General features: G+C 42.1%; 1 protein-coding gene across 8 annotated transcripts in view; it reads right to left on the minus strand.

Annotated features, from left to right (window-relative positions):
• smarcd3b (SWI/SNF related BAF chromatin remodeling complex subunit D3b) overlaps positions 1-13,714 on the minus strand; it is a 43,738-nt gene that overhangs the window by 26,452 nt on the left and 3,572 nt on the right. For 2 of the 8 annotated variants that reach the window (XM_074621675.1, XM_074621673.1), the window contains exon 1: positions 2,358-2,758. The exons of 1 other annotated variant lie outside the window; for it this stretch is intronic. In XM_074621675.1, coding sequence (XP_074477776.1) covers positions 2,358-2,435 — 78 coding nt within the window. In that variant the 5' untranslated portion in view covers positions 2,436-2,758. Of the gene's footprint in view, positions 1-2,357; positions 2,880-13,714 lie in introns of those variants that run through there. 5 more of the 8 variants (XM_074621669.1, XM_074621671.1, XM_074621668.1 and 2 more) reach the window with 5 other exon arrangements.

Genomic DNA, 13,714 nt, shown 5'->3' on the forward strand with positions numbered 1-13,714 from the left:
AGAGAGAGAGAGAGACGGGGGGGGAGGCAGGGCATGAGAGAGAAATAAGCAGAGGGAAATATTTGGCTTGGAGCAGCCAGAACCTCATCAAGGTTAATTGGTCTGTTGAGAGGACACACTCATCTGGCTCATCAATCACCTGCTCCATTGTTTCCTAAAGTCTGCCTCGGCGCGCAGGGCTTCAGCTCCAAAGCCCCTGTAATGACCGCTCCTGTCAAAGAGACAATGCCTCATCTTGTTTCAGTGTATAAATCTACCTGGTGTCAGGACGCCAAACATCAGCGCTGATTAAAGCGCCGAGAATCAGACGGCGGTCAAGCTGTGATTTTTTAAGACGTGAAAGGATCTGACAAAGTCTTTTTGACCTTCTCGGTGTACTTGAGGATTAGGAAGTGAAGCCAAGTTTCAGGATCTGTGCAGAGGTGAAATTCAGTTCAGCGGTAAGTAGAAACCACATCCAGAATGAGACATTTATGATGTAGGAGCTGGGACACAATGGATTAATTGTATCAGAATATAGTGAAACATTTCCATCACAATCCCCCAAAATGCTTGTTTTATTCAATTAACAGTCCAAAAATATTCAGTTAACTATCATAGAAGACCAGCATGTATTAAAGGGATAGTTTAGGTGTTTTAAAGTGTTTAAGTGTACGCTATATTCAGAATATTTCATCGCTTTACCTCGCCATCAGACAGCGCTTTCCGACAAGGAACTGAAGCTGTTGTATCCATCTATGCTCTCACCAAAGCCACCAGACTCCATAGACAAAAACAGTAGTTTTTTCCTCCGCGGATCACGGGAGTTTCTGGTCTACCGCTGCCTCGATCGGTTAGTTAGTTAGTGTAATTGTGTGACTTCGGTGAATCCGAACTAACACTTTAAAACACCAAAGTCACACAATAACACAAAGAAACTAGCGTAGATAACGGCTTCAGTTTCCCGTCGGAAACATGAAAATATGATATAATATAGCGTACACTTAAACTGATATGGATTTTTTTAGGTGAGCCTTTCTTTTAGGAGGCTAAAATATGTTTTCCTGCCGGCCACGTCCACATCACATTGCCTCTGTGTAGTCTGTTTCTCCAAACTGGGGGCGTGCCGACCGTCATCGCTGACTATGGATAAGTACCTCATACAATCCCACTTCAAAACACCCAAACTATCTCTTTAACATTTGAGAAGCCACAACTGGTGCATTTTTGCTTAAAAAATTTAATTGCAGATTAATGTGACGATAAAGAACCAACCAACATCTGCTCTACGAATTGTTTCAGCTCTAGAAACTACTTTACCAACCTCGATAAATCATCTTCAGGCACATTTTTTATTAAGGATTTGCCGTTTTTCTTTGTCAAATCTCAAAGAAAACCGAACATCAGTAGGTTTTGTATTTTTTGTTGGACAAAACAAAAGATTTAAAGATGTCACCTTGAGATTTGGGAAGTTGTAATGGGTATTTTTTAACCACAATTTCTTTAACACTACACTGAGTAAACGATCAATCAAAAACATGAAACCCATGACGAGGTCACGTCATATTAAGAGACAACGATTTGAGAATAAATCATCAGTTCATTTACACACTTGAGTCAATGTCAAAGCCACATCTGCTAAAACTTTCAACTGTCACTGACCACTTTTACATCATCCTCTCACCCCTCTAATTCATTCATCCCATCACCAAAACAAACCTCCACTGTCCCGTTATTAATGTAACCTATGGTAATAATTGCCTAACCTCTAACCACGAGCAACACTTGACTTGACATTTCACGGCAGCTTCACATGAATGGACCGATTGTTCTGCATGATTTCCAGGATTGGCCGCCTGCCTCACCCGGCTCCGTCTACGCTACTACGTCCGTTTTTGTCTCGTGACCTTACAGGTTCAAATCCTTCCACACCGAGCAACAACACGCCGCCCGGCTGTGTGTTGTTGTGAGTGGACTCTTCATTTCAAAACCCCTTTTTTCTGTCTTGTCTGTGACTCTCAGTGGAAAGCAGTGTGCTCACAAGGAGGGGGGAGAAGCTGGCTGCTTTCTGCTTCAGCTTCCTACAATTATCCATTTTTCTGTCTGAGTGTGTGTGTGTTAAGAAATCCTCCCCATCCTTCTCCTGCTCAGCTCCATCCATCCATGCTGCTCCACTTCTTCCATCTCCTTTAACAGGCTGGGATCCAGAGGGGGGCTGGAAATAACCTTCACATGGCCAGCTTTACCCAGCTATCTCTCACACACAGACTGCTGCTGCTGCTGCTGCTGCTGCTGCGCCGACTCATGCACACACACACACGCACACACACAGATGCATGCCAGCTCCCTTCATGGGAATGACGGACAGCGCCACTCACCACTCCATGGACCAGGAACTCAAACAGTTTGCTCTTGGTGGCTTTCCTGGCTCCCCCCGCCGTCTCCTCCGTAGCCATTTGCTCAGTCCCCTCCGTTCACCCTGCTATGTCTCCCTCTCTCCTTCTTTTGTCTTTCCCTCTCCCTTCACCCAGCCTCCTGTTCCCCTCCCCTGCTCCACTTTCCTTCTCTTTGTGCTCTCCTTTACAGCACTGCCTGTCCCTGACTCTCCTTCTCTCCCTCTCTCTCTCCCTCTCTCTCTCTCTCTGTCTCTCTCTTCCCTCCCTCTGACTATTTTGAATGTGCAGCAGCCTTGCTGAGTCTCTCACTGTGTGTCTAGCTCACTTTTTAGTTGCCTTTCAGGAGCCCGGCACGTCGCTTGGAGGTGGAGTGGTGGTGGTGGTGGTGGTGGTGATGTAGCAGGGGGGAGGCTTGTGAGGGGGACTGGCAGGGGGGTTTCAGCCAGCCCACCCTGGCGCTCCCCCGCACAGCTGTTGCATTCCATTGGTAGATAAGGGCATGTGGCGCGGCGAGGCTCGCCGTTTGGTCTTAAAACTGGGGGGCTGGGGAGGTTTAGAGTCGCTCTGCTGCAGCTTCCCCCCCCCCACCCCTGCGGTGACCAACCCAGAGGCCACGGTCAGCACACACGGACCTCTCCGAGTCCTGGGCTCATTCTCCAAAAAAAAAGGGGCTCTTAAAGGGGCCACGCTGCATATCATTAACACATGTGTAGACTGCCATATATGATGGGAGTCATGACGTGGTGATGATGACGAGGAGGAGGAGGAGGAGGAGGAGGGTGATTTCTCAATTGAAAGAAAAGCCACTCAAGGCAGGGAAATTATATTTCTCTTTCTCATGAAGCGTGATACTTGCCAACCTTGAGAGCTCAAAAAAAGGAAGGGAGGATTTGAAATCAAAGCAGAGGATCTGTGGGTCCAAATGTTTGAGTTTCAGAGACTTTGTTTCCTGCATTCTTGCGACTTTTAAAGAATGAAATATAAGAAATAATAAGTAGCTACACTGCAACAGCATTTTAAATCTTAAATTCTGCAGTAGGCAGAATATTTTTGGCATCATTGGGCAAAATTTTCCATAATAACCTTTCAGCATATTGTAATTCAAGTGTTCTGAGACTTCTGCACCTCCTCATGGCTCTGTTTTCAGGCTTTACAAAATCTAGCCCCGTGACGGGAGTCTTTGGCCAATCACAGGTCATTTCATTGAGAGAGCGTTCTTATTGGCTGTGCTCCGGCTGGTGGGCGGTGCTTGTTATTTCCTCAGCTGATCTCAACGTGGCTGCCGGGTCACATACTTTCTCATTTTACAGCTAAACCGTGCACTACCAGATGTTTCTGAAAACATTTGAAGCGAGAAATAGACATTACAGTAACAGAATATTGATTCATATTAGATCAGCGCTGCCTAGTTTGGTCTGTGAAATCCTGCAGATGCCGTTGGGAGCACCGGAGGACACCGAAGCACATGATATTTTTCAGATTACCTCTCTCATACACTACTGTCAGGATATAGTGACCGTTTTATAAAAATAACTTTTTTTAGTCATATTTTCTCCATTTCTACCTACTGCTGCTTTAATTCTCTGGAAAGAATACAGAATAATTCGCCCCTTTGGCGTGAACTTGTGTGAATCTCTATATTTATCGGTTTTCATTCATTCATTCATTCATCTATTTGAGTATTTATTTGTCTTAGTAGTCTCCATTTCTCTCTCCGTCTCTCACTCACTGAAGGTTATTTTAGACACAACGTGACATCGGCACCACAGCGCTCTGAAACCCGTTTTTACAATGGCTTGCACCACGCCACGACGGCTTTTCGCTGCGTCGAGCAAAGACCAACTTTGGTTGCTGCGCGTTGGGATTTGCAGCTGTATTGTTGTCCGGGTGGAAACAGTGAGCCTTATACACGCTGTACAGCGCCAGAAACAGGTTGTGAGAAAAAGAAAAAAAAAGTGTGAACATTTGTCATAAATTGGGAGAATTGTGACTCCGGGAGGAAACCGGGAGAGGGAAATGAAAAACGGGAGTCTCCCGGGAAAATCTGGAGTGTCGGCAAGTATGTGCTCCACTTCACAAAAGCAGAGGGCCACGTCAAGAGCACCTTCACTTCCTGTCTTTCTGTGCTGGCCCTTTGTCGGAGTGCATTTATAGGTTAGAAGCATTTCCTCCACTCACCTCATTAGCTTTTACCTTTCACCCAGTAGTGAGCCCAGAGGCTATATATGCAGGCTGTGGCTGCAGCGTAATGGCAAACAAACATGCTGGCCTGCACAGCAAGGTGACTGTGTCACTTGACACGTGTAACGTTGATTGAGATAATGAGATTTCTTCTCAAAATGCAGAAAACTGAAAAGCCCCAAATAAGGTGAAAAAAATAAATAAACCATCCGTTGATGGACAGAAGGAGGACTAACAGACTTGGGCTGGGATTTTTAGGTTGTAACACTCCAATTACACACAACCCCAGAGCTTCGCCCGTCGCCACACAGGTCATTACTCCGACTAAAACCACGCCAGCCACGTTGAAGATTACGACTCTTTCATGTCTCCTGCTGCTCCAGCCCCTCTTTTTCTTTCTCTCCCTCCCTTCTTTCCAGCCGTCAGATCAGGGGAGTGAAATATTCATGAGGTTATTTGAATGACAAAGGAGGTGAAGTGGGGCAGATTCAAAGGAGGCTTGGCTCCTGACACATGACGGCGTATTGTCACCGTTATTGTTTCCTCTTCCCCCATTGTGCCGGTGTGAAAACGGCAGAAAAGTGTCGAACCAGGTGTCAAAGTAAGGAAATTGCCCTCAAGAGGTGATGTGAAGCTTTGACACAGAATCCGTCCTTCAATTATCACATCATGACGAGCTTGTTCCTTAAAAATAGTGCGAGGTATAGACGTTAGGAAAGGATGGGGGTGTCGCTCCAGTTCTGGGAGGAAAACTGCAGTTATTGTGTGGACAGCTGGTTTGTGGTTGTGTGACCTCTAGGCCAGAGGTCATGACCTTCTGGAGGATGCACCATCCCTCAGAGGACCCAAGCCGTTTTTATGCATGCATATCATCCATAACATTAAGGCACCATTACTGACAGAAAAGTTAAAAGAGAAGCAGGAAGAGAAGATCAAAATGAACGTCCTTCAAACTACCTTCACACCCCTGATTATTGGAATCGACTTATTGATAGACAAACGTTGGCCCTCCTGTGTGTATTGCTGACAGCTGGCAGCATTAGTCTGCTTTGTGGTGACACCTGGTGGTGAGATGAGTGTACTGCTGCTGTCATGAATCCAGTCTGGAAGGCTTTGAGGAACATAAGGAACCCAAAACCTCCTCTGCAAAATGTCTATTTGCTGCCTCAATCCATCTGTGTTCTCCCTTTAGTCAAACACTTCAAAAAATATCAATCCACTATGCATTAATATAACCTTGTGTTATATAACATACGACACAGGCTTTAAATATATTAACCGTGTGCGTCTCACTTTCCTGCAAGGTCAAAAGCTCAACCCGTCGAGCGTTTATCCACGCAGATTTTGAGATTGAGCCAATCTCCCGTTTCTCACAGCGACGGCACGTGGGTTCAACGATAACAAAGAGATCCAGCAGCTCGGGCGATGCAAAAGGGAGCCTTGAGCGCAGGAGTACCCCCTGTTGGACCCCCGTCGTCTCCCTCACCAAAGCCAGTCAGTCTCACCAAATGGTAATGTCCCAGTGAGCAGCAGACAGGGGGGTAGAGGGGGGCTAACAGGGGGTAAAGGAGCAGCAGTAGTATTATTGATGACCAACAGAGGGAGCAAACAGCCGGGCAGGGAGGCAGGGAGGTGCTGACTGTTTGAATGGAAGGAGGGATCCATGATCAGAGCCTGTAGTGAGGGGTCCTCGTACGTCTGAACAGAGCCAACACATGGATGAGGTATCATAAAGCATGAAAACACTGCAGGGACCAAACTGTAATCACTGCTCAACCACTTTCATTTTCTAAGCATCTTTTTGTCATTATTTTGTAATTCTTCATGTCCTTATTTGGCCACCCGAGGGAGACAAAGAGCTCACACTATACATGCTTCATGCAATACAGTATGCAAACTGTCTGGCTGGTTTTCTAACCTGCAATACTGGCTGCATCATCATTTTACAGTGTTTAACAGTGGATCGCAACCAAAGACTCTCCGGTGTGAAATACTGGATACTTCAAGCCTCTATACAACCTTCAAACTGTGAAGTAGGGCTGCGATTAACAGTTATTTCCATCATCAAATACAGTCTTGATTAATCAATTAATCATTTAGTCTATGAAATGTCCGAAAATAGTAATAAATGACGATCACAGTGCTCCAGAAACCCAAGGTCTTAAGCCGACTTGTTTTGTCTGACCAACAGTCCAAAACCCAAATATAATCAGTTATAAAACAGAGAAAAGCAGAAAAGTAGGGCTGTCCTTGACCAAAGAAATTCTTCTTAGTTAACTAACAGTCATATGATTTTGTTGATTAATCGATTAGTTGATTTAATCGACTGAGTTTCTCCACAAAGAAACACACAAAAGCACCACTTTAAATCTGTCGTTAACCAGAGATGTGCGCTTTGAAATAAGTCATTCAGCATGTAAAAAGCATAAAAAAATGACTAATGGACTAAAGAAATCTTAGTCGACTAAGACCAAAACGACTGATCAGTCGACTAATCCACTAAGAGGGTGCAGCCCTACAGAAAATACTCACAAATAACATGCTGGAACTAAGCAATGTTTGGCTTTTTTGCTTGAAAAGTGACTGAAACGCGATGCTGTGATGATGGGTCACAACACATGCCGCCGCTTTGTCCAGCCCCCTGGCGTCACTTTAGGATTAAGCAACAAAATAACTTAGTTAGGTTTAGAAAATAACTACATAGTCGGGCTTAGAGCTACTACGCGTCAGCTGATTGTAACGTGAAAGTGGAACTTAACGCATTGGACACGAACAGCGGTCTCCTGGATGAAAACCTTGTGTCTGCTGTGTTGTGCTTTCTCAGTATTTCTCGATAACATTTAAAGCTGCAGTTTGTAGAAATGGAGCAAATATGATTAATAAAGTTATTTTTATAAAACGGTCACTATATCCTGACAGTAGAGCATGAGACAGGTAATCTGAAAGAAATGCCTATTTCTCTCCTCAAATGTTTTCAGAAACATCTTGTAGTGTACTGTTTAGCTGTGAAATGAGCCTGAAAACAGAGCCTTGAGGAGGTGCAGAGGTATAGTTTTCTCTCAGAACACTTGAATTACAATATGCTGAAAGGTTATTAAGGAATTTTTGCCCAATGATGCCAAAAACATTTTGCCTACTGCAGGTTTAACGGGGCTAAAGCCAAAAACTGCTGGTGTTTACATGAAAAGAAGTGCTGCATTCAAGCAAAGATCCCAAAGCGGTTGAAATATCAATATGCAATTATCAAAAAATCAATCAAGTTGCAGCTTTGCAGTCAGATTTTTCTTCCATCTTCTCTAAAATGACATATAATGATATATATAATTCATTATTGGGAGAAAAGCATGGTGGAGGTAAATTTATTGGATTGCTTTGCTCTGTTTAGCCGAAGTTGATGTGCAACAACAATAAGCTGAGCAGAGAGCATGAAAGGAAGGAGGAGAAATCCATACATTGATGGTTTAGGCTTGTTTTTCTGCAATCTCTTCACAAGTAGCCCCGGGGAGGAAGGTAGTATACAAAGAATAAAACGCTCTACCGGTGCTGATGTATAACACACAGCTCCCAGTAGGAAGGTTTACATTCCAGAGACCACGAAACCTGCCCTCGTCACCGTTATTGTCACAGACAGATGGGGTGCGCTAGGGGGAATATGGACTGTACTTAGGGCATGGAGTAAAGTCTGATCCCCTCCCACTGCTGGGCCCCTCTCTCTTTTTTCTTCAGTTTAAGAGCTTCACACAAAAACCAGCTCAAGCTGCTTAAAGGCCAGAGCTCTCAGAAAAGCTACTCAATGGCCATCAGCCACCATCAAAGGGACTGTACAAAAGCACGCAGACCTGCGCCTCCACTGAGGAGGATTAAGGAGCGGACAAGTACATTTCAGGGCTGATTTCTTGCAGCCAGGCATGTGTAATGAAGAGGAACCTACAGGGAGAGAGAAAGTCTCCCATGGAGCCTGAAAATAATAGGGCATCTGCTGATGTTTTGCGATCAAAGTGATTTTGGTACAATATACCGCAAGGAAATAGGCGAATGATTTTGCACAAAGCGGCAGCGCTGTGTTTGGCGCCTAACCTAAGATAAGGAGTTTAGTGTGGACCTTGTTTGGGACAAAGCATCTTTATCCAGACGGGTTTATGGTTCAGCTCCTTGGCTGCTCCCTAAAAGAAGGAGGCATTGTGGGAGCAGATGGAAAGACGGAGCAGCAGTAATGAGCCCAGTTTCCCCCCACAAGCAACGAGCAGCACACCGGAACAAGGCCTGAAGCTTTACCTGCTTCGAGGCATTTCCTGTTTGCTGTAGCCATGACAACGGCATAATCTGCCTTGCGCCCAAAAGCCAGCAGCCAATCGTGGGGGAGCGACGCCGACTGCAGTGGCTTCAAAACTGGAGCAGCAGCTGGTGAACTGAGCGAGGAGCTATAGTCCAGAGTTGGAACTGTAAAAACTACAAAGAAATCCCAGTTTTGAGACAGAAAAAAGACTTCAGTTCACTGTGTTAGTCACCGGGGTCAACTTTGACACAAATAAACAGTGAAAAACACTTTCACTTTCCATGAATAAACCCGACCCAGCAGCCATATAAAATTCCACGGGATGAAAAATAAAACTGGCAGAATAATTCCACCGCGATAAACCCCCTCTCCTCTCTCTCTTCTTTCCTACTCTGCATCCAAGCTCAGCATTAGCCCCGATCTTTCAGCACCACTCTGCCCGTGCGGGATGGTTAGAGAGAGCCGACAGAACGGGGGCAGGATTGGTATGTGCAGGGCCGCATCGAGACCACTCCACATCCAAGAGATGAAAATCAGACCCGGAGAGGAGGCACAGAGGTAGCATTAAAAATCCACTGCTACTGTGCCGAGGAATTCATGAAATGCATGACATTTTGAAAAGTAGATCCACTTCCTCAGGATCATAAGAACATTGAAACACACATACATACATACTGTATTAGCCCTGGTTTGTGCCTCTCATGTATTACTATTACATGTATTGGTCGTTTTGGTTTTAGTTGACTAAGATTTCTTTAGTCCATTAGTCATTTTTTATGCTTTTTCATGCTAAATGACTAATTTCGAGCACATGAGCACATCTCTGGTAAACAAAAGCTTTAAAGTGGTGCTTTTGTGTGATTCTTTGTGGAGAAACTCAGTTTTACAGATCTGTCGATGACATCAACTCGACTAAGAGTTTCTTTGGTTGAGGACAGCCCTAAAAAAAAAATATAAAATATTTGAAAAGTAACATCAATACATACTAATATAACTCATAAAAAACTTTTTTTTTATCTTTAATAATTTTTGTCTCAATTTAGTGAACGGGTTTAAAAAATATTTTAACAGACAAAATATTTTTCCATCCAGATGCGTAGTAGTGTTGTTAAATGACCGAAAACATCACCAGGTATTTAATTTGAATTATTACACGGCTTTGTTGAATACTCGATTCTGATTGGTCAGTCACTGTGTTTTACGGTCTGTTATCTCTTTATAGCAGACCGTTGCTATGTATAATAGGCCGTTGCTATGGGCACAGTTCTGATGTCGGACTCTGGCGGACCATTTTTGTGTCAAATTATTGATTTCTTAAGTAAACAGCTGTATAATAAGCGGGATAATATACAGCTAGCGGGTCATTGTTGTAAAATAAACCCTGACGCGAAGCATCGCCCTGAACTTACTTGTATGATTAGCTCAGTGATTTGAATGTCATGTTAATACATGAGAGGCACACATTGGTGCTAATAATACTGTACATGCATAAGTGTTGTATGTTCATAAACCATTAAAAACACATATACTCTCTCATATGTGTGTAGAAATTGACGTTATATAAGCAACAGTCAAAGATCTCCATGTGCACAGTTACGTTCAGGTACATTACCATTATAGAAACAATGTTTTTGAGGTCTTAAAAGTCTATGTGGTCTGGGAATTTATATGTGGATGACACAATAAACTACTACTAACACATAATGTCACCTCACTGTAACAACTCCCAAGTGCTGCACAACAAAGAAAAACAAAAGACAACAAGATGAAGTTCCAGTAAGGTCGCACGTTTAGCTCATTCCAGTCACAGAACAACATCATAACCACTTCTTCAGTTCCCTTAAACAACTCCACACATATGTTATGATAAAAAAGAACAATATAAAACCAAGAAAATACCACTTCCAGCTTCATGGACAACCACACCAATGTTCATATTCCTCAATCCCACGGTAGCTACCTGTTCCAACAGATAAGGAGCTGATACGATTAGACCCATTGAACTCATTAATCAATTAGTCAATCAACAGAAAATTAATCAGCAACTATTTTGTTAATCAACCTTCTGAAATGTGAGGATTTGCTGCTTTTCTTTGTCTTGTGTGATGGTATATTTACTATCTTTTTGGCCTGATGGTCAGATAAAACAAGCAATTTGAAGACTTTAACTTGAGCTTGAGGACATTTTTTTACATTTTTTCAGCATTTTCTGGCAGATTTATTGAGAAAATAATCATCTTAATTAATCAGATAATGAAAATAATTGTTGGTTGCAGCCCTAAAACCAAAGATACCACCATTCATTAAGGCCTGATCCGGATTAGAAAATAAATTCATTCAATCTCTTTGAAATGTTGCTGTGCACCTTTTTTAAAAATGATCATTAAATAAGCTTTTGCAACAGAGAGAGAAGGTGTGTAAACGCCAGCTGTTACATCAACATGCATGTGTGTTGTATTGGGTTGTTGTATTGAATCTCTCCAACAGAGTCTGGTGCAGTATTGAGCGTTAACATCTAAGTGGGTCACCCAGCCCCTCGCTGAACTGTAGCACCATTAGGACCCAGACAGTTTGTCTCTGAGTCGAGCGCACAATCTCATCAGACAGCTAACTATACATTATGAATGGGAGTAATATGCAAGTGAAAGAAAAAACCCACAGACGGTGCTTTAGGTAAGATAGCAGTGATTAAAAAACACACTGTTATAATCTGTTGGTAGGCAGCGAGGGCGCCATGTTAATTAGGTTACAAAGCGCTCGATTTAAACCCATAAAAACCTATAATCTCTGTGGGGAAAATGACAAAGTGGAGGTTCAGAGGGCTGCGTGAAAGTGGTGTTTATAGGTGGGAAATTGCATAAAATTCATCTTCAGTATTGCAGCTATAAAGTGCACTGTATGTCTGTGTAAAATATGCAGAGCTGCACCTCTATATACAGCACAGTAACCCACATACTGCATTGCTATACTGCAGTAGTCTAGGGCTGCAACTAACGATTATTTTCATAGTTGATTAATCTGTAGATTATTTTCTCCAGTAATCGATTAGTTGTTTGGTCTATAGAATGTCAGAAAATGGTGAAAAATGTTGATCAGTGTTTCCCAAAGCCCAAGATGACATCCTCAAATGTCTTGAAACTCAAAGATATTCAGTTTATTGTAATAGAGGAGGAAAGAAACCACAAAATATTCACATTTAAGAAGCTAAAATCAGAGAATTTTGACTTTTTTTCCTTAAAAAACTACTCAAACTGACTGATTGATTGATTAATCATTGCAGCTCTACAGTATTTTAGATATTGTAATGATAGTAATGGTAAGAAATGATATCAAAACTTTCATAATTCATATTTTCATTGCTGATAAATGATTGTTTTCTTGATGATTATATGTTATAGTGAAAAACATCCATCACAATTTCCCAGAGCTAAAAAATATGTCTTCAGATTGTTTGTTTTGTCTGACAAACAGCCCAAACCTGAAAGATATTTTATTTATTATCATATAAGATGAAGAAAAGCAGCAAATCTTATATGATATTAAATTAAATATTGTTGAATTTTGTCCAACAAACTGACCAAAACTCAAAGATATTAAACTTAATATCATACAAGATAAAGAAAAGCAGCAAATCTTATATAATAACAAATTCAATATCTTTGTGTTTTGTCCAACAAACTGTCCAAAACTCAAAGATATTTTATTTAATATCATATAAATATAAGAAAAGCAGCAAATCTTCACATTTCTGCAGCAATATTTTTTGCATTTTTGCTTGAAAATATGATCGAAACATTTACTTGATTAATCAAAATTGTTGCTGATTCATTAACTGTTAATCTCTAATCATTTCAACTTTTAATATTCTAGTGGAATTAATAGTTTTACTGTAAGCTCGTTCGTTTCCGGGGTAACAAAACAACCATTGAGGCAGCACATTCCTCGCCAGCCAAAAAAAGGAAGTGCTCCATTGTCCGTTTATCCCTGCAAATAATACCAAACACAAAGCCGGGGGAACATTTAATTGGATGACCTGCTATTTAGGAAACGGAGCCAAAAATGTGTACAGCTTCCAGTTCGTCTAATCAATCTCACTGCTGGTGCAGAAAACAGTGTGAAAAAACACAAAAGTTTGGCAAACTCTGGAGCTGAAACACTCAGTGATTGACTTTGATGAGTTGCCAAAACTAAATTTCAAACATGACTGAACAGAGTGACGAGGTTTATATATGTATGTGTGTGATGGGAGGAGTGGTCCTGTGCAGCTTTCCTTAAAAAGCCAAGTCAAGCATTGAGCGGACTGTAAAAGGAGCTGATCCTCTGATCCTCTATCAGACCTCAGGAGCTGTGACGGCACCTTGCATACTAATGTGGTGGCTGTCCTCCTTTTTCTTTATACTGAGGGGGAATATCTGTGCCAGCAGCTGGGTCAGGGAAGACTGAGGTTTGAAATTTAGCTATTTTAAGACCTATTTTCATAAAGAGAGTGAGCCTGTATCAACCACTTCTACGGCAAAACAGTAGGTTGAATTTAAAAGCAATCACAAAACAAGTGCAGAGCAGCTCAAAAGCTTCCTATATACAAGCTATGATGCAACTGAATAGAGCAAAAAAAGCAGAGGAGGTACTGTAGGACATTCCTGCAGCATTGCATGGAAATTCAATGTTTATCATACTTGGAAAAAGTATTTAAAAGCAATCACAAAACAAGTGCAGAGCAGCTCAAAAGCTTTCTATACAAGCTATGATGCAACTGAATAGAGCAAAAAAAAGCAGAGGAGGAAGGACATTCCTGCAGCATTGCATGGAAATTCAATGTTTATCATACTTGGAAAAAGTCTTTGCATACATACTGTACATACAAGCGACCTCAGAGGGATTA

This window comes from Sebastes fasciatus, chromosome 21, assembly GCF_043250625.1.
Source record: "Sebastes fasciatus isolate fSebFas1 chromosome 21, fSebFas1.pri, whole genome shotgun sequence".
NCBI classification, from domain to species: Eukaryota; Metazoa; Chordata; class Actinopteri; order Perciformes; family Sebastidae; genus Sebastes; species Sebastes fasciatus.